This window comes from Halyomorpha halys, unplaced genomic scaffold (assembly GCF_000696795.3).
Source record: "Halyomorpha halys isolate HHAL.00 unplaced genomic scaffold, Hhal_1.1 Scaffold413.1, whole genome shotgun sequence".
NCBI lineage: Eukaryota > Metazoa > Arthropoda > Insecta > Hemiptera > Pentatomidae > Halyomorpha > Halyomorpha halys.
Genome location: NW_027104790.1, coordinates 446,634 through 468,674, shown reverse-complemented (window position 1 = coordinate 468,674; position 22,041 = coordinate 446,634). Strand labels below are relative to the sequence as shown.

General features: G+C 28.7%; 1 protein-coding gene across 2 annotated transcripts in view; it reads left to right on the top strand.

The window, feature by feature from the left end:
- The window catches only part of LOC106682432 (putative cysteine proteinase CG12163), a 31,173-nt gene that overhangs the window by 3,410 nt on the left and 5,722 nt on the right, over positions 1-22,041 (top strand). For both annotated transcript variants that reach the window (XM_014423280.3, XM_014423279.3), the window contains exons 4-15: positions 4,160-4,307; positions 5,067-5,234; positions 5,991-6,161; positions 9,879-9,989; positions 10,070-10,192; positions 11,390-11,533; positions 12,300-12,401; positions 14,025-14,120; positions 15,508-15,730; positions 18,713-18,861; positions 20,452-20,548; positions 20,955-21,106. In XM_014423280.3, the coding sequence (XP_014278766.1) occupies positions 4,160-4,307; positions 5,067-5,234; positions 5,991-6,161; positions 9,879-9,989; positions 10,070-10,192; positions 11,390-11,533; positions 12,300-12,401; positions 14,025-14,120; positions 15,508-15,730; positions 18,713-18,861; positions 20,452-20,548; positions 20,955-21,106 (1,684 nt within the window). The remainder of the gene's footprint in view (positions 1-4,159; positions 4,308-5,066; positions 5,235-5,990; positions 6,162-9,878; positions 9,990-10,069; positions 10,193-11,389; positions 11,534-12,299; positions 12,402-14,024; positions 14,121-15,507; positions 15,731-18,712; positions 18,862-20,451; positions 20,549-20,954; positions 21,107-22,041) is intronic.

The window sequence follows — 22,041 nt, the reverse complement described above, 5'->3', positions numbered from 1 at the left end:
TTGACTGTGGTTACTTTGTGGCAATCCTACTAGTTGTAGGACACCAGAAGAAAGAAATACAAGCTATGGTGATATCTTTGGAATATGAACAATTAAAAATTAAATCAAAACTTTTTCTTTTGTGAGATGTGCCACTATTCAAGCAAAGTAGTGATATATATACGAGTATCATGAGTATTGGGTAGTATTTTTAATATTTAGGAAAGTAAAAGAAATCAAAGGTCTAAAATGTTCCTAAGAAATGTGTTCTTTCTGAAAGAAAAAAAAACAACCCTGAAAATCATAAAATTACTGCTCATGATTTTTACTCAGAAATCTAAAACTCAAAATTTACAATATTATCATACTTCCTAGAGCCTTTCTTGACCGCTTTCTTTAAAAGGAGAATGTGACCTGAAAATATAGTGTGATGTAAAGTATTCAGCCTTAAAACGATTATTCAATAGGAATATTTAAACTCTTCCTCCAAGCGTGACATATACTTGATAAATATAATTGGCATTAGTTTTTATGATGTCTGTAGTGGATGTAAATATGTTTTGGTCTCGATTACAAACTAATCATTAAAAAAGTATTCAAATTGAACTGAGAGTAGATGGAGGATAGTTTTAAGTCAGATCTTATGTGCATTATGGTTTGATATATAAACCTGAAGAATTTGTTTTTTGATGTGCTAATTTTTATTTATTATTTGAAATATTAACTATGATTTGAAACTTTTAACTGTACTGATATATTGTCAAAAGATCAAACGTAAGTCCAATATAAGGTTTAATGATATCCAACTTTTTTTAATGTTCTAGTTGTGTTTACAAGAATAACATTAGCCTGTAAACACACCATCAAGGACTTTCAAGTCATTGATGACAGTGTCACCCTGTTAGTAAATATTGAGTTTTGAGATACAAAAAAATATACCAATAATGCCTTACTCATTACTAAATGCTTAGAAGAAATCTAAGTTAAAAATAAAATCCAAAAAAGCAGTGGCGAATGCTAAAAAATTAAAGAAGAAAAGAATGGAACCTGAGATTTTTTGGATAAAAATCCAATAACATTCACCAGCAGGGAGAAGGGATTGACGGAGCTTACTACCCACTTTCCAGAGATACCATTGTAGGAACAAGTTTTCTGTTTGTATTTGAATGATAATTTTACTGAAAAAAGTACATACACTCTTTTTTAATCAAACTAGAACACTATTATTTCTAAATTAAAACTTGCTGGGTTTACTGTTTTATATTTAGGGTGGATGGGACTAATACTAAATCCATCGTGGGTTCCAGAACTATATCTTCCTCCAGCCCTGAATGGTCTGTGTATACCATTGAAATGAAGTTCTTAAATGACCTTTGTTCTAATTAGTGTAAGGAATTTTCTAAGAAACCAATTAGATTGTATGGAATAATTGTGCCGATTGGTTTGAAGAATGCAATTTGATGGTTTTATTCACTTCGAAAAAAAAAATCCAAAATTTTATTGGGTATGATACAAAAAAATAAAGTAATTTATTTTGGAACTAATCGTGTAGGTAAAAATATATCAACTTACCAAATATTGCTAAGATCTAGAAAATGGTTGTTAATATTTCCTAAGGGTTCAATGTTTTTTGAATTTTCATTCCAACTGTGATTATCTACCTCATATTTTTAGTGTTAAATAATTTTGTTTTCTTATAAATTTATACAAAAACATTTTGTATTATATTGTAATCATTTAAAAAAAATAATAATAAAAAATCAATTTCTTATGTACGGAAATTGATCTTCCTTATTTAATTATTCTTTATTAAGAAAATTTTCTATGTTATAGTAATATAGATAAGAATATTTAATAATGTTTCAGACCATTGCCCCATCTTCAATTATAGCTAGTATTGCTAGCTTACTGTATTGAATATCGTTATTACAGTACTCCTTACCCAGTCTTATAATGTATCCATTGTGAACCTAATTTTGTCTTTCATCTGTTTTAAAAATTGCCTTAAAACATATTTTATTCAGTGAAACAGCTACAGCAAGTATAACTCGCAGATTTTTGTTAACAATGAATTTAGAGAAAGCTCCTTACTTTTCAATAAAATAAAATATATTCTAATGTAAGTTTTTATTAGACGAAAGACCAAAATGATATCATAAACTTAAGAAAGAAGAGCAGTATTGTATTAACAATATTAAGGTCAAAAAGGAAGACTATGGATTGATAGATAGCAATTGTGCTGAAATGTCGTTAATTAAAATAGATTCTTAATATAGAATAATAAGATGAATTTCACCATACCCTACTAGGTAACATAAAACATTTTCCAGTCTTTAATATCTTATTTAATCAATTTCTCATAAAACTTCTGCAAAGGTGGTGAGGTATTTATTATTCAACCCAAAAGGTGAATTAATTTCCATGATCACCTAAGCACTGGTGTTGCTTTTACATCAGGTCATAACTATGAAAGTAAACGGTTATATTTAAAACCACTATTTTTTTGTTTTTTACAGCAAAATTTAAATAAAAAATTAGTGGCGATAAATGGGTTAAGAGAAGCCAGATGGGTTGAGATCTGCTTTGGTAGGATTGACTTCTATTTTGTCAAACCTCACTCTTGACAGAAAAGGTTGCTTGCTTGTTGGAGAAACTTCTCTTCCTTCCTTAATTTGATTATACAATAGTGTTAGACCCAATAAACAATATTAATAAGTCAGCAGAATGAGAGAAACATAGGGATAACTTCTGTCTTGTAATAAATTTAAAATTCCTTTTGAGAGTCTGGTGCTAGGTCTGTTAAATGGAGAATGACATCAAACAATAAATCAGCTAAGCTCGTCACTGTTTTGTTTGTTGTGTTAGGTTACTTGCTTGTAGTTTGTGTTTTGATTGTGTTAGTATTGTTTTGGATATTTTTAAAACTAATAAAGCAATGGATGACAATAATAACAATGGTGTAATGTCTATATAATGTCATCTTGATTTTTTTCCTCACAAATCAGAAGATCAACAAGGCACTTTCAAGAAGCCAGACTTTCACACTTCTACTTTTCACATACTTTAGGCATGTTGTAATAAATTACTTTAAATCAAAACATAGAAGTTTACTATAAAATGAAGTTTTGGAAGGAAGGCTTATAAAACAAGTTGCTCAAAAAATCTGCTAAGAGCTCATATGCATTTAACATGACTTTAAATAGGGTTGCTTACAATCTTATACTTATTACATTCAACATGGTAAAACTTTTTACATTTAAGACAACATAATGATTACTTCTATTTGATAGAACTCTTGAAATGAAATGAAACCCAATTTATTTATCTGGACCTGATGTTGCCTGAGAATAAGTTAAACTAATGATGTATTGGCTTTTTAGTATGTCCACAGAAATATTTATGTCCATATTGTAATAAAAATAAATATATTTTTACTACCAAATTAAAAAAAGAATTGTTATTTACAGATAATTACATTGAACTAGGAAAAATGATAATTATAGTTGGTGGAGATATCAAGATTGAAATACAGACGGGATTCAATTATAGGTAGGGTTCATTATGAATTAGGGAAGGAATAGAGTTCCATTAGGGTGTATTGAAACATTTATTAAATCAGCCGTTTTGTAGAAAAGGGTATGGAGTTAAGAAAGGCAGGAGTGTGTATTATGGAAGAGAATTTTGTGTTTCACTGAAAGCATTTGTTAGGTATAAGGAGGATGCTAGGGATCGACTAAAATAAAAATTAGTGATTCACTGTTTAAAATAAATTCAAACATATTTACTGAAGCTATAAAAAAGTATGATATTTTGATGGCTAAAGTATCAAACTAATGCTTTTAGAATATCAAAAGAATATCAATGAAAAGCGACAATTAAATGACGAATATTTGCAAAATAACAAAATGGTCACTATAAAAGAAACAATAGCATATACAATACTATTTATAAGATTAGAAAAAGAATACATTATACATGATTCCAAATTCAGCACATCCTTTTTGGGATTTGGAATAAAAATATTGTTCTTTTCCAATTTTAATGGTTTAAGGTTGGTTAAACTGTATTTAATAAAGACCTGAGATCTTAACCATTGGGCTAATATTTTTGATTAATTTAAGCGATATTATTTCAAGATATTAATAATGATAAAAGTAGTATTATAATTTCTTTTTTGTAGATCTCTTCCAGGAGAACCTATTGATGTGTCTATCAAAGAATCTAAACAAGTGAGGGAACTGGCTCAAATGGGAATAGAGACTCTAGATGAATTGGATGAAGATGACAACAAAAGAATATTAACTAATGTTATAAGTGCCACAAAGAAGGTTCTTGTCATATTTTTTCTTAAATATTCTGTTTCTTTTATAATTAGAGATAAAAAATAAGTTCAAGAAAACAAAACGTTTGTCAGAGTTCGCACTTAGCTGTATACAATCTTCCATCATCATTCTAATTTTTTCACCTTAGTAGAAGTGTACTTCTTATTTGAAGATAAAAAAAAAAAATTTTCCCAACCAAAGTAAATTTTTTTTATAGGAATGATTCAAAGAAAAAGAATAAATCAGCTTTTAAGATGCAATTGAAGAAGTAGTCCTGTAGGGGTGGGACATTATCTTTTTTCATGCCTCACTTACTTTCATCTTTAATTAGTAAAATAGTTTTTCACTATTTAGCGATGTTTATACTAAGATTAAAAAAAAAAGTAGTAATTACTGATCTAAAATGGTTTTGATGTGTCTTTCATTTTCAGAATATAGAGAGAGAAATACATAGATATTTTTATATAGAGAGAGGTGATAACATCTGTTAATTACAGTTTTTTAAATATTTTCTTTTGTTATGCCGATATTTGTTCTTATTAACTCTGTAGAATTATTGATATCTCTCTTTGTGGAATTCAAGTTTAAATAAATAATGAGGTCTTTTAATTTGGAAAAAAATTATTTGTGATGGCAAAAATTAATACAGATCTGAAATAAGTGCAAATATAAAAAAAAAATTTAAAAACATGTAAAAAATAAAATAATAGGAAATCATGTTGCAAATTCTAATCATGTTTATATTTATTTATTTTATTTTTGTAGCTTGTTAATGGTATTATGTATGTAATATCAGCAGAAGTTAAAACAACATCTTGCAAAGAGAAAGAGGGTGTCAATGAAAACTGCTTGGCTGAAGAAGTGGGACCATTGAAGATTTGTAAACTTCATATTTATAGATCATTTGCTGATAAGTCTCCTCATAATGCCAAGGTTTGTTATTGCATTTTTTTATTTAAGTGATACTTTACTTTTCTATGCCTGGAAGAGAATGTTGGTGGAATATTCTTTTCTAATAAATTCTCCATTTGTTTATTTATACATTTTTCTGTTTCATATATTGGATTATTTTGTTTTTGTATGAAAATCATTGATTTCACTAGTACCAATTTTTTTTATTGCTTCTATAATTCCTTCTTAATTCTTTACTTTAGTTGAAAATTTAAGCTACAAGTTGTTAAGTTTTTGTTAAAAACTGCACTCTATTGGTAACTGACTGAATAAAATTGAATGCATTGATACTGTGTGCGAATATTGTATTTTGTTTTATCATGGTTTGTAGAAATAAGTCATTTAACATTTTATTTTAATTTATTAAAATAAAATTCTAAAACTCTGTTTAGTTAATAATATTTAAAAGAAGTGATTGTATTCTATGTATACAAATTTTATTAAAGATTGGATGTGGTACTGTAGTTTTGATGATCAGTTGAACTAGTTGATTTATTCTTACATAATTATTTGTTTGGCGATGAGAATGGCATACCAAGTTTCATTAAAATCAGTTATATCATTCTTAAGTGCTAATGTCCTCTTCACTCATTACTAGAATGGTTGATGAGGGCTGATTTTGTTCACAGTACCTCTAATTAACTAATGAGAAATATCTATGCCAAGTTCGATCAAACGTGAGACTTGATAGTTAATGTGGATCACAAATGTTAAATACTTTTAATGTTGACATTTCAGGTAGTGAAAAGCGAATGTGCTCCTGCAAAGAAGGAACGATCCCTTCAGACTGACTTTGATAATGCTGATTATAGAAATCGCTTAGCAGAATTTGGCATTAAGAGGATTAATAATGGTCTCAATTCTATTAATGTCCTTGGACTTGCTAATATCCTTGAATCTGATCATGAGGTTAGTAAATACCCTTGTTAAACAAGTTAATTGAGCACATAATTTTACTAAATATGCTGAATTGTGAATATAATATGTAAGTATCTGAATCAAAATATTTTGATTAATGTCAAGGTGAAATCATATCAGTATGTCAAAGTATATGTATATCATGATTAATGATATACTTTGACTAGTTATGTATGGATTAAGATGTTATGAAAACAAAACTTAAATCTACTTTATAATAACAAGAGTTATTTCTTTTACATAAAATAGAATGTACCTTTTTTTATTTTTTATTTTACAAAATTACATTATAATGATAGTGTAGTTTAATAATAGAGAACAGAGAAACACTTTATTCAAAAAGCAGTTCTGCCTAACTGCGTTGGGTTGCTATACACACAGCATACTAAGACTAGTTGGACAATTGCTTATTATTCTTATATTACATAAGCATAGTCAATAAATATTAAAATAAATAATAGTAGTACATGATTTTTTTCTTATTGTTTTAGTTCTTTAATCTTTTTCTTTTTCTATATTTTTATTTTTCCCATCTTTTTTACATTATTTTTTTTTTTTATTTCTATAAAATTATTCAGTTTTAAAAAAATAAAACGAACATTAACATAGTTATTTTGATCATGATTACATTTAATGAATTTTTCTTGCTTTAAAAATAACTTGTACTAGAGTTTATGGGTGGGGGAACTCAAAAACAAATTGTGAGTGGCTGCTCAACTGTATAAGGTTGCTAATACACATCATACTGATCAGTCAGGCAGTATACTTCGGGACCTGTCCGTTTCTTACTTCAGGTATCCCAAGTGTATGTTGAATTGTTTATATAATTATTGTGGAACAAAGGAGTGTTGAAATTGTGAGACCTTTCTGGTTATTAATAAACAAGCCTATATTTCTTTCTAATTCAAATATTAATTCTCTGGAGGGGCAACTGTGTTGGTGTGTTAGCTGAAAAGACTTTGAATTATTTCGATTATTGCTATGATAACAGAAGTTTGGTGGGTGGTATCATATATTAAGAAATAGTGATCGCTTATCTGGTGACTGGGTTCGAAGTCTCGCTTCTGCGTCCTATGGCCGCTTCCCTCGTCCAGGTGTGTGGTGGACAAAATGGTGAAAACCATGAATCTTCGCCTAGGTTCATGTAACAGGTGGCTTCTCCCTCTGAAGCTGGGCAGCGTGTTCTGGACTCTGACATGATGGTGTGGGCAGGCCAGGCCCCTGTTTCATAATGAAAGCTAATAGTATTAGTTCATAGTACAAGTGTAGAAACTAGTGTGGTAATAATATTAATACTTATTTTTTTCATGATAGGGATGACTATTAATGATATTACAGGAATTAAAAAATACTGAAGTACAAGTTACTATTGTACAAGTCTGTGTAATTGAATTAAGATAAATCTACAATAGTATTAGTTTGTACTTTATTATGAAACATGACCCAGGTTCTTACTTGCATGGTGCATAGGCTGGGGCGGCATTGCAGTGTTGGCGTCTTCAGGATCCAGTGGAAAGGGGTGGCATCAGAAAATGAGACCTCCGACCCCGACTTTACGCAAATTCAAAAAAGAACCAAAAATATCGGATTACTTAAATCCGACACAGGGAATTGACAATAGTAAAAGGGATGAGAGAAAATTATTTGTGACAAGGTTGATACATTTTAAATACTTAGATTCATAGAGTTGACAATACACAGCTTAGATCTAATACAAATTATGGTGTAGGATTCCTAGTGAGACCAGAATAATGGTTTCCACCATGCTCTGAAACTGGTTCTTTTCGACACCCTGCCCCTCCAAAAAATTAATTAATCCAAATTAATAATTTTCTCTTGAGAGACCGCAGAAGTATAATTTCAGTGGCTTCTGAGAAAGAACTAAGACAAAGACATACATATTGTCTTCATGAATTCTCAGAAAAGACTGCTTGATCTCTTCTTAAAGTGCTTAAAGCTGGTTAAAAAAGTAAACAGATGAATGTCTTTTTTCTTTTGTAACTTGCCATCTTTTTGTGTTAAAAAATAATTACTGATTAGTTTTTAAGCCTTTAAAGATTTAATTTACTTTATAGATTTAAAATAACAAGTTTTCATTGTTGTATATATATCATCAGTTATAATTCCACAGCGATTGGCATCTTTTTGATTGCGACTGCACTGTTCTGGTCTCTTAACAAAAAATATTCTTATGTTCAAATATTTAAAATATCCCAATTTATAACCCAATAAATTTATAATGATTTCACTTACCCATGGTTGAATAAATGTTATTTATCAACGCCATGAATTAAAATGCTGTAAGTATTTTAAAGCATCTAATAATCATATATTTCAAAAGAATTATTTATAAATCATAAATAATTCTTAATATAGACCTATGATATAACTTCAATTTTTTGCATATTAAACACATATATTTTCTTTTATTATTAAAATAACCATGTTTTCTCCACATTATTAACATTAATAAACTTTTCTTATATTATTACTAATAATCACTTTTATCTGTTCCATTTCCTATATTTATCTTCTGTTCACGGTTACAGTTAATAATTTTTATTTAAAAAGAGTGATATTTTATCACTATAATATGTTTTTTAGATTAGAGGAAAATAGTCTGGGTGGCGGCCAATAAAGGTTTCAAAATAGTAACAAAATCTATTTATTCTTAACCAATGTTTCACCCCACTTTGCAGGGCTTTTTCAGGGCTGATAAGAATGATGTTATGTTACCAACTGTAACAGAATATTCTGACAGTTGGTAAAAGAACATCATTCCTATCAGCCCTGACGAAGCCCTGTAAAGTGCAAAGTGGTGCAAATAAATAGTTTTTATTTATTATTTTCCTTACCCACGTTATTAGTATATACTGTTATTGTTGTTTTCAAAATAATTTTTTTCTTCTTCTGTTCATTTCTTTTGTTAAAATTTTCTTATATTTTGCCTCTTTATCAATTATTATAATTACATATATTTTCTTTCTCTCAACTTTATTTTTCTTTCCATATTTCAATTTTTTTAATTATTAATTACTAATATATTCATACTTCTTTGCATTATATAACTTCATTTTTATTTTATTTCCTTAATTATGTTATTTTACCTACTTTTTCAATTACCTATGTATACATTTTATTTTCCACTTCTCTCATCACTTCATTTTATAAATTCTATTCTGTAAAATTATTCACTTTATGTCATTCTGTTTACATTTTCTTCTTTTTTATTTTCTATACTTATTGGTTATTATCTTGTTCTGTTCTTAGCCATGATGAAGGCTAGAAACTCTAGCCGAAACGTTGGCACAATTAAATAAGTTACATTAACTTATTTGTGTTTCATTTTGACCGCACTTCAACCATCTTCTCCTAGTACGTCATCCACGGTCAATTATCTCTCATAATTATAAATAGTTTTTTGTTACTATTTTGAAATCTTTATTGATCGCCACCTGGATTATCTTCCTCCAATCTACTTCATACGGTGAACTATTCTCTTCCAATATATTTTTTAGTCGATCTATAGTGGGGTCTCCAGAGTTCTGGACCTCAGTTTTTAATTCTTCTCTGTTTGAAGAGAGATACCTAAAGTAAATTCGACGACATTTGATTTTAATTTTTGAACTGAAGTAATGTATTCATTTTAAATTATGCATCTATCTATTTATGTACTAAATACAAATTTCTTTATTGGTATTTTTATAGTATAAGTCTGGAATTCATCATACTTCGCTGACACTTGAACTTGGAAACACCAACTGTACAAAACAAAGGCCTCATGATAAATCAGATTGTTTGTTGCTTCCTGATTTACAGGTATTGGTTTTATTGTCCTTTAGTTATACATATAGGTTGTTCCATGTTATTGCTGTTGATAAATATTTATTTTTTTCCAGAATCACATGGTATGCTCTGTTCGGATTAAGCATGATCCTCAAAATGATCGATTAGAATTAGATAATAATTTTTCATGTAAGGAGGTTAAAACAGACAAGACACTTAGCAACCGAGCAAGAAGGGTTTGTAATTGTTATAAGATCCCTAATATAAAAATAATATTAAGGAATAGTTAAAATTTTTGAGTGCCCTGAATGCCTTGTTTTCTTTATTCTACTCAATTAGATTTAACAAATATCTTTGTCAAAAACTTAGATTATTTTATAATCTTCTAGATAGAGGGATGTCTTTATGACTAAAGTCTCTTAATAATCCTCTATAAGCGTGTCATTTATGTGAACAAGAAATATATTTCACGGAGAGAACAATGTTATAAGCTTTTTCTCTAGATTTAAAATCCTTTCTAAAAAGAAGTATCAACTGCTTGATGCTTGATCATGAGCAATTGCTAATTGCTACAGTCTTTTAATGGAAATTTCTTCTTTTTTTCTGGTGAAACAAAAGCTTTATGGTTATTGATCCAGGGAAAAATGCCATTCCTCAGTTTCTTTAACATACATGCCCCTATAAAGTAATCAGTGAGTAAAACTTCCTTCAATATTTAATTGACTGATTACTGTTTTATTATTGTCTTGTTCACGAGGATATATTAATAAATTTTCTTAATAACAGTAGAGATCATTAATGTATCTATATTATTTAGGCATGTGATTGGATAAACATCTTTAGCATTATCTTGTTTTTTCATTTTCGTTATCAATCAGCTGGTTCCAAAACAAAAATCTTGCAGTGGGTCCTGCTCATTGTTCATTATTTTGTATTGCAGCTATCAAGTGCCATATTAATGTCTTGTAATTTTTAATCCAATAATTTTTTTATTCTGTCTGGACGAGGTTCTAGTTTTCAATTATTTCACTATAAATACTATCATGTTATTCTAACCTAGTTGTTATAATTGAGCATTTCAATTTTTTGTAAACTTTATTTTTTATTTATTCCTTTTTTTTCTTTCGAAATGTGAATGTGAATCAGCTATAGATATTTGTTGTTGGGTCTTAAATCTTGATATTTAAAAGTAAAATAATTACTAAGAAAAAAAATAAAATAAAAATAATTTACAAAATAAATTTTTTTTCCTGTTCTGTCCATGAATTAAATATGAAGTTTTTTCACATGTGTATAAATCAGTTATTTTTCTTCAGTATTTATTATTATTAGTTGTATATGTCTTTAATGTTTTGTAAAATTATAATACTAAATTTTATGAATTAAAGAAAATTTTAAATTTCATTCATTATCAGAATTTGAAATTTTGATAGGCATTAGTTGGAGGGATGAGACCAATGGATTTGGAATCTGAAAGTGTTGATGATATAAAAAATTTTATCACTTCTGAACTCAACAAAAACTCAAACTCATTGTACTACAAAGCTGTGGTGAAAATAGTTTCAGGATCATTGCAGGTACTTAAATTTTTTTAACTTTGGTTGATGATGGTAGTTCCTTATTTTGTGTCCTGATAATAAAATAATTCTATAATCACTTAAAAAATATCTAAGCCTTATATATTGTTTTATTTTTACTCTAAAAGCCACCAGTTTAATTCAAATCCTATCAATTTATAGTTTAGGGATTAGTGAAGAAAAAAATATATTTTGATTATTGGAGTACCTTTTGTCTTTGATCTTATTTTAAAATTTAAACTTTCTTTTCTTTAAGTATTTATGAAGTACAAGTTTGAGCTGATAATGAGTGTACCATTGAATAGATTTTTTGCTAAATGTATTTTTTACTTATGCTGTTGGTTATTCTTAAAATTTTTGTGAAGAAATAAATGTGATATGATTTAAATTTCCGAAGATATAAGATTTCTGCTTGAACTATCACTGGACTACAGTTCTCAGTAATGCAAACAAAAATTTGTTTCTAAAATTTGTGAAAACTTACATTTCAAAAAGTATTTAAGATATCAAAATAAAGTTTTATGTTGCCAAAAAAGGATGAAAAATAGAATAATAAATATATATAAACATATGAAAGTGTGGGTTTCATAAACTGGATGATTTGATCATCCATGATTATTAATTATTCATGATTGATCTATATATTATTTATTAGTGTGAAGAAACAATTTTTTAAATAAATCTTTCTAAAAATATTTTGAAAATCTGTATTATACTATTGAATTTTAAGTTTATTATAAAATTATTTATTATATTTTTCATTTAGGTGGCATCTGGAAAAAATTATAAACTACTTGTAGAAATAGCTGATACTAGATGTATGAAGAATGAAAATAGAAACAACAAGGAATGTGGTTTTCAAGAACAGGTAATTTTCAAATTATTTCCTCTTTCTTTACTTATAATTTACCTAATAACAGATTACTATCTTCATTGGGATATTAATTTTTATTAGAAAATTGATCATATGGCTGTTGCGATTAGCGCCACAACATTGATTGTGGTAAGCTTATTAATGCTTAAGGTATAAAGATCCTGGAAGTCTATGTAAACTAGAGGGATTGATCAGCTCACACTGCTTGGGGATCCACCACACAATCCATCCCAATATATAATGTGGTATGTCGTCTCATCCTCAGTATTGTAGAATCTGTAAAGGGTAACTCTGTAATCTTGAGGTTAAACATATGTTTATTTTGTATACAGTGACCTGTGTTGATCCCTGTAATTATCCTGAGAGAACTCCTGTCCAGTCGAATCAGTTCATCGCTCCAACCCTTACGGGGTTTATCTAGGAACAGCTTAGATCGTAGCTGTCTTTTATAATGCCAGTGACGCTTGGCTCTTAAGCTGTAGGCTGCCTTTATGATACTTATCAAGTTGCTTCGGCTTATGCCACACACAGGCTCAGGAGTAGTAGGTGGTTTCAGAGTCATTCTTGATGACCTGATACTTTGACAAAAATTATACTGATGAAATATTTTAGTAATAATTTTCCTGAAATTTAAAAGTGGGCCAGTGATGGTCACTCCAAATGGAAATCCTCAAAATGGTTTAACTAGTGAGCTTGAGGTGAATGATTTAGAGGGCACAACTGACAATCATTCTACTTTATGGTTCCATTTTCACCAACAGCTAGAAATTAATGCTTAATTTTATATTTCTCAATGTTTAGAGTCAAATAGTATTTCAATCCGCAACTCTTGAGAAGTAATGATGTCTAAATAATTCTTATACAGTTGTAAGGACATCAGATATTTGAATCTTTGCCTTAAAAACAATACTACAATTTCCAGAAACTTCAAGCATATTGGAAATTATAAATCCACTAGAAATGTTTATTAATATTTATTTTTTAACATAATTAATAGTGAAAGTATACAAAATTGTATAATTGTTATTTCCAACTCTTTTCAAAAGGACATTTCTTATTATAATTTTATAATTAACTTGGTTAGTAAACTTTTTTAGATTTTAAATATCTATCTAAATGATTTAAGTGTTCATTAAACAAAATTTTAAGTTCTTTATTGGGTCATTCCATGTCCCATTGGATGATAAGCTGTTGGTGTGAAGTGAACATTAATAGCACCTTTAAAGAAATTGTAATATCTAAACCGAATTTATTTATAACCACGTCAAGAAACATGTGATGTATTTCCTAATACATCACTCGAGGACTTAGACCTCCATGGTCTGTCACTGATATAATTTATAACCAGAATACTGTGCTTGTAGCAATATTTCTGGTTTGATAGCACTAACTATTCAATTTATCTTAAAGTGGTACAAATGTTTAAAATCCACTCTCCCAGAATAAACCTCCAATTTTCCTTTGTTTATAAATTAAACTTAATTAATTTTATAATTGATTTGTCCTCACAAATCATAGGGAACATAGTTTTTGTTAATCTTTTTTTTTTTTGTAAATATTTTAAGATTAATTTATATCTTGCTGTCAAATTGTTAAATTTATTATCTGTTTATTTAGGGAAGACAGCTTTGCCAGCTCACAGTTTGGGAAAGACCTTGGCTGATGAGAATGGACTTAACAAACAAAAAATGTGATCCTGTTCACACAATTATGGTAATCAAAATAATTTTATTTTCGGATTGTTAGGTGTTTTATTATAATGATATTCTTTCCTTTCCCATTGTTTGCAAAAGTATATTGTATTATATAGGTGGTTCTGTGAAAGTTTTCTTACTTTACTTTTTTGTTGTTAATTTTAAAAAAAATGAGATAAGTTATAATTTGGTCATATCTAATTTCATTCTAGGCATTAACTAGATTAATGGATAATTGTAAACACATTTGATTATTAGGCTTAGTTATAAAAATAGCTCCTAATCTTCTTACTGAATATTTATAAAATTGGCAAGAATCTCTTATAGTTATAAAATTAAAAAAGTAAATTGTCCCAATAACTATTCGCTAAGAAAAACTGTATTAAAGAAAAGTTGAGTGGATGGACGGGGTGGTTGAGTTTGACAGCTGTTACTTCACAGCCTGCCATCCACCTAGCTCAATTCATTGAATACCATATTTGTTAGCTTTTTAAGTGTTTTCAGCTTCAAAACTTCCATCCTAAGAGTTATCTTTTAGTTTTGTCTTTCACTCTGTGTTAAGCCATCTCAAATTGGCTCCGTCTGTTTATAGGAAAGCTTAAATAAAAACAAAAAAAAGCGCTGGCTCGGATGGTAAACATTTATTAGTTAAGTTAATAAAAAAAAAAAATAATAAATAAATTAAAAAGAAAACCTTCAAAATAAAATATAGAACAAAATTTAAAATAAAAAGATCGATTTAAGCACAATTAAAATTTTAAAAACAAAACAAAAATTACTAGTTATAATTATTAAAAATTGATGAACTCCAATGGGTCAGAAGTCTTGAGGTCTGTTCCGAAAGGTCGGAGACGATGTTCTCATAATTCACGTAGATGGGTGTTAACACTGTTAGAAAAAAAATTATTTTTATTGTAGTATAACTGGCACTTTAGTGAACTAGTATCAAATAATAACCTTATAATATATAAAAACCAAATCACATAACTATTGGTGCTAGTAGTCTCGTATCTATTGGGATAGAAGGATGTTCCTTCTCTCATTTTTTGGTTTAAAAACCATTTTATAGGGATATTTTTATATTATAGGATGCTTATTTTTATGTTATAGGTTAGTTATGAAGAACATTGCCCATGTTTAAATTATGTATACAAGAATTTCTTTTGGATTTTAAGAAGACCGTTATAAAAAGAAATCAGTAATTTTAGTATTTAAACGCTTTTATTTAGTTTTTCTACTAGCAACTGTATCCTTGTAATCATATTTTAGCTGACTTCTAATTTTCCAATTGATTTTATTTTTTATTTTTAAATATATATAATGCTTACTATCCTTGACTATGTGCAATTATAAGTTATATAATAGAAGAAAAAAAATAGTGCCAACTTTTACTGTTTCATTTTTAGAACATCTCTCATTCAGCTGAGTTGCTTGGTGTTGATGAACATGACAAAGATTACATCAAATTCAAATTTTTCACTAACAAGTTTCAACGATTATATAAGACAACTGAGGAAATTAAGAAAAGATTCAGAATTTTTAGAGCTAATATGAAGAAAGCTGATTACTTGCAAAAAACTGAACAAGGAACTGCTAAATATGGTGTAACAATATTTTCAGATTTATCGAGTGAGTATGTTTGAGGCTCTTTTGATCTTAACCTGTTTCTGTATTTTCTTAAATTTTAGCTGTATTTTTTTTTTTCTTTTTAACATATTTTAACTGTAAGTTTGGCTTAGTATTAAACATGTGTGTGTTTGTAACATAAATTTGACTAAGAAAGTTATTTTTGTAGTTAATTATTTATTATAGCTTTATTGTAAAATCTGTTTTTGTTACTTGTTCTTGGTGTGTTATTTTTATGTTGATTTAAATTATCCCTTCTTATAACTTCTAGAAAGCATTGGACTAGAGATGTTTTTTAAATAGACCAATATTCCTATTCCTTTCTTGATTTTATTTCAATTAAACCCATTAGGTGAAGGAGAATTAAAATGTCTTAAGGTCGTAAGCAAGAAGTATTAAGAGGTGCAAAAAATTCCAACAAATCCCTTCTGAAAAATTTAATATAAATTTCAATTTTACAATTTCAATATTTATTTTGATCTTAAATTATTTATTTCCCTTCTTCTTCTTTTTTTTTTTTTTTTTTAATTTTTACCTTCCTTTTCTTTGATCTTGTTCAAATGACCAAGTCTGGGTCTAGGTAATACAAAATAAATTTGGCGTTACTCTTGATATCTTCCAGGTCATCGAGCTTGGACTCGACAACTTTTCAGCGGGTTCAGTCCATCTCTGCTTCCATTGCTCCCTCAAAATAATGTGTTCAGTTGTTTGTTTTCATAAATGAGTTGGGCCAATTTTAAATTTTTGTTTATACAAATGATTTTTATACTACTGTTATATTAAAATGACTCTAAAAATGTTTATTAAGTTGAGTTCAGAAATCTTAAATTCAATAATTGAGACTAAATATGGTGATGAAGCATACAAATTGGCAGAAAAAACTCAACTAAATTTTAAGATTTTTTACAGATTTAATCTGATTGAATTAATCTAATCTCAGGGAAATAAGTTATGGCATGACTAATTAAAAATAAAATAAAAAAAAAAATTAAATATCTCTGCAAGGAGTGAAACAAATAGTCAATTGCCAAAACTAAAAATTAACTAACTCTGCCTTAGGTGCTTACGATGGGTTTTGATTTATTTAAGTTGTTCTTATGGAATAGATCATACTTTGACTATCCTTCTCTGACCCATAATATTTATTAAACTAACAGTATTCACGAAGTAGCGTATGTTTACTCATTAAGAAGAATGAGGGGCCTAGAAATTAGTTATAACAACATAGGCTACAAAAATACATGCTGTAAATAACTAAATTTACTTTAAGATACTGGGTATCTTAAAATTGTTAACTTATTTATTTATGTCTTGAAAAAGTTGTTTGACAATTATCATTCTGTTTCTTTCTTAGATATGATATATATCTTTTTTCTTATTATTTAATATAATAACCAGTTACATGTTTATATGTACTTAGGTATATATTTGTATAATAAGAGGAGATCGTAACACAAAAAAAGGCAATCCTTTCCCGCCGGACCCACTCCGCTAAGACTCCCGGGGAGCAATGGTCCTATATCACTTTTGAAATATTAGCATAAAACAGGAAGAGGAGACTTTAAGATTAATCGAGCTATATATCGAGCAATATTTAAAAAGCGCCTGAAGTTGAAAAACGGCATGAAATTCTTTTTCATATTCAATAACTGAAAACAGTTATAGTTTACAGTAGATATAATAAAGGAGAAGGGCCTATAAAAAAATATCATCAACCCCATAAAAATTATTATTTCTCTTATTGATGACCCCATTTGTGAAAAAAAAAAAATTAAAAACTTGTTTTCTAAATGATTATATTTTGACATAATCAAGTTTTTACATAAATCATTGAGAAGGATGTGATTGATGAAACATTGCAATATAAGCAATGTTTGGTTTGAAATTTGCTAGTTTTTGTCTCAGAGGTCCACATTCAATTTATTTCTCTACTTGGTTAAAATAGAATAATAGAAAAAAAAATCATAAAATGGATTCAAGCATACATGAGCTTGACGATGCAAATAAAAATATTTGCATAACAATATTTTGACAATTATTTATGTTACTCAAAACTTTATTTAGAGTTGGGTTATTAAAAAGGACCTTTACTTCAAAGTAAACTATTAATTTGATGGCATGTCTAGAAAGTAATAGTATTATTGGGGTGTGTGAGTTTTTTTTGTCAAGAAATGACAACACTGAGGGATCTCCTAAACAAAATGAGCATCAAAGAACCATGTACCATCAGTACCAAACTCATACTGTCCGTTTCTATGAAGTATATCAGTTTGAGGTGCTTGCTTTCATAAAGTTCCTTCTCGTGGAACGAAAACTCCAATTGAAATTGTTGCACAGATTAAAAATGTTTATGGTGAAGGTCATGTGAACTAGACAGACATGTTAAGTGCTGTTGTGAGTTTAATGAAGGAAGCACAGATATTTATGGCAAGCAAATGAGTAGAAGACCTTTAGTTGTGACTGATTGACTCTAAATGAAATGTCAGCGATGTTTCCACAAATTTCTTGACCTTTGCTAAATGAAATAATTCCAAAAATGCTGGAATATCGAAAATTGTGCTCAAGATTTATTCCAAAACAACGGAAAAATCAGCACAAATGGAATCGGGTAGCACTTGCGAGTTTCTTCAGTTTCCTTGGCTTGCCGCCTTTAGATTTTCTTCTTTTCACCTTCATGAAGACTCATGTGGGTGGGGAAAACTTTTGAACATAAAATAATTAAGCAGATATTATATGCACAATCAGGTATAAACAGACACACACATATATAATATACATTTCATAAGCAATATTTAAGTTATGTAATAATGAACATTAAATATGTAATGTAATATTTAAGATGATAGTGTTTTACATTACTTTTGTTTTATTTCTGACTGGACCTCCAACCATTATCTTGAAAAAAAAAGTGAATTTAATTTCAGGTTTGTATTAAAATTTTAATGCATTGCTATGTATCTTTAATTGAAAATATCTACATTTTAGGTAAGGAATTTAAGAAGCATTACCTGGGACTTAAGAAAAGAACATCAGATGTAGCTGTTAATCAAGGAGTAGCGCCTACTCCTAATATTACTTTACCAGATGAGTATGATTGGAGGAATTATAATGCTGTAACACCTGTAAAAAATCAAGTTAGTTTCTCTATTTGAATTTTCTTCAACATGGCAACTTTTATTAAAACTAAAATACTGTACCAAACTGTAGTCTTAGTCTATCATTATCATCATATTCTTCTCAAATACCTCTATATTGTAGGTAGAGGTCTATAGGGACTGGAGAAGGTGCCCCAATCCTACCCTAGTTCTTTTCTCCTGCCCCAATCTATCCCTTGCCTCCTAAATACCTCTGAGACACCATCTTACCTCAACATGTGGGCTTACTCTATATCTCCTTCCTTATATATAGATCACATAAGTCTTCCTAGCAGTTCTTTCGTGGTCTGTTGTAAGGAGGTGTCCAATCTTAGCTTGTGATGTTCAGTTTTTAAAGGTAGTGCGATTTCTATGGATTGGATACTACTCCTGTATTAGGTGAGGGTCCAAGATTTAGGAGAACACTGAAAGATAGGAATATCAAATTTTCCACTTCTATCTTACTACTTGTCGCCTATCTGTTATCTAGAAAACCTGTCCAGAACAGAATATTCTTCCAGCTGCTCCTATTCTTTGAATTATTTCCTCATTAACATAGTTGCTTTCATTGAGATCATGAGAGAACTTAAATATTTAAAACCAGCTACTCTAATCTGTACCTCTTCATACTCTGTATCCTCATCATTCTCTGGAATTTCCTTCTTATTCTCATAAATTTGGTCTTCCCTTGGGTTAGTTTTCATTTTATAGCAGTTGGTTCTTCAGAAAGAAGTTTATGTACATAGGAGGAAGGTCTCAGTCACTGACAGATTGCAAAGCGAGGCCATTTGAAAATTCTAAAAAATAGAATTTTATAATTTTGCTTTCCTTAGTGGCAGATTTAAGACTGTTAGAAAGAGTAGAGAACTTAAGCTACAACCTTAAGGAATACCTGATGTCTCAAAGTCTTGTGATTTGTTGGTTGTTCTAATCACATTCCTGAACTTGATATAAAGACTGAATAGGGCCAAGGTTGTCCCATGGTAAATACCTCTTTCTGTTAGTGCCCACTATTGTCTTCTTCATTATTATGTCAAAAGCTCTTTACCCTAAAAAGTTGGTATTTATGAAAAAGAATATAACTCTATTATCATGCCTATATAACATCTGTTAGCAAGCCTCACCAGGCTTTACAACTTCGATGGAATGTCAGTAGTACTGTTCGAGAATGCTTGTATAAGATTGTAAGAAAACATTTAAATAAGATATTTGTGTGAATTTGAGTTTTATTTAGAAAACTAGGATCATCTTTCATTGAATTTTATTTTAAAAGGTTTATTTGGTGTTAATTAGTGTTTTATTAAGTTCGATGTTTTATCTTTATAATTATTTTGTTTTTAAATCAGCTGCAGAATTTCTTGTGATAATTTTTGAAAATATTGAAATTAAAACAATTCTAAAAATTTTAATTAAACTTGACTAAGATCTTTTTTAAATTTTAACTTGCCCCATAATTTTTCAAATAAAGTACTTTCCCAAGAGAAAAAATTGAAATTTTATAACTTTGATAAGTGGAGACCAAGCATATTATGTTAGTATTAGTTTTTATATCCATTATACCTATTTAAAAGTTTTGTGTTTTGTGCTCAGGGTATGTGTGGTTCCTGTTGGGCATTTTCTGTGACTGGTAATGTTGAGGGACAATATGCTATTAAAACTGGAAAACTCATTTCACTATCTGAACAAGGTAATTTTTTTTTTTTTTTTATGACAAAAACTTCTTTAGGCACTATAGCTGATTAGCCTAGCCTAGTTGAAAAGTGAAACTAACCTTGAAATAACAAAATTGTCAATAAATGCTATACCTAAGAAGTTTTACTGTGAGAGTCTCTCGTATATATTTTTTAATTTCTTTGAAGCTTATGAGGTTCTTAGCTATAAAGATTAGAAACATATGATTTTCCTATCTTGTTTTTATAATGAGATCTATGTCATCTGAACTTTAAAATAGAGTCACCAATAATTCAAATGTCTCATTCAACTGATTTTGGTATTACTATGAAAAATTCTTCTACATTTGTTAAATTCTATCAATTTATTTTGTCTTGTATAATTAATTAAATGGAATATTCACATTTAAAATATTATTTCAGAGTTAGTGGACTGTGATAAGTATGACAGTGGATGTGAAGGAGGTTTATTTGAGACAGCTTACCATGCAATTGAAGAATTAGGTGGCTTAGAACTTGAATCTGATTATCCTTATTCTGGACGTGATGACACATGTCATTTCAATAAGTCAGAGGTTAGTCATTAAAATGCTTTGAATATTTGTGTATTATTTATGCTATGGTGTTAATTTATTTTACTCACACACCTATGTACAAATTAATATACTAAATTCACTAACACGTTCAAATCTGTAAGACCCAAATTAAACAGTGACCTTATCAGGAAGATTCTCTTCTTTAGGAACTATATATTTGGTTTATTCGATTCAAGATTGTTTCTGTTGACTAGATCCCAAATTCTCTAATTGTTTTTCCACACATAAGTTGAGCTATTGCTATGCAAGGGAGTTTCTTGTAATAAAATATCATAATTAGATGTAAACACTTGTTATAGTGTGTTGATAAGTATTTTTGAATGATAAAAAGAGTTATAAATATCTTTCATTTCAATATCTTGATACGAGTACATTATAGTACCCAAAAAAATTAGAACTTCAGAATTAAATCTTTCAAAATACTTTTTCTTTTCAAACAAATTTTAATATTGATAAATAACAAATATTGCCAAAACCCTTCCAAATAAAAAAAAAAATAGACACAAAAAGATTTTAAAAAAGTAATTCCATAAAACTTCTTATTTTTGTCTTATCTTCATAAATATAAGGTAAATCTGTATGAAACATGAAAAACTGAATTGAAATCAGCTAACATTTTGAAATGACATGGTGGGTGGTAATGATAAGTTACTAGGATCATAGTTAGGTGATCTATGACTTGGGTACCAAATCTCAATCTAAAAAAAAAAATTGTTTAGTAGTTATGAAGAAAAACCACTGATGGATTTTTTATTTGGTTTTTGTATTCTACGCATTTTGAAATATAAAACCTAAAATTTCAAGATGGGGTTAATTTTTTCTCTTGGTCGATTACGAAGGTCCATTTTTGAAAATAATAAACCAAATGGCAAAGTTACAATAGTATAATATAACAATATATGAATACAGAAATT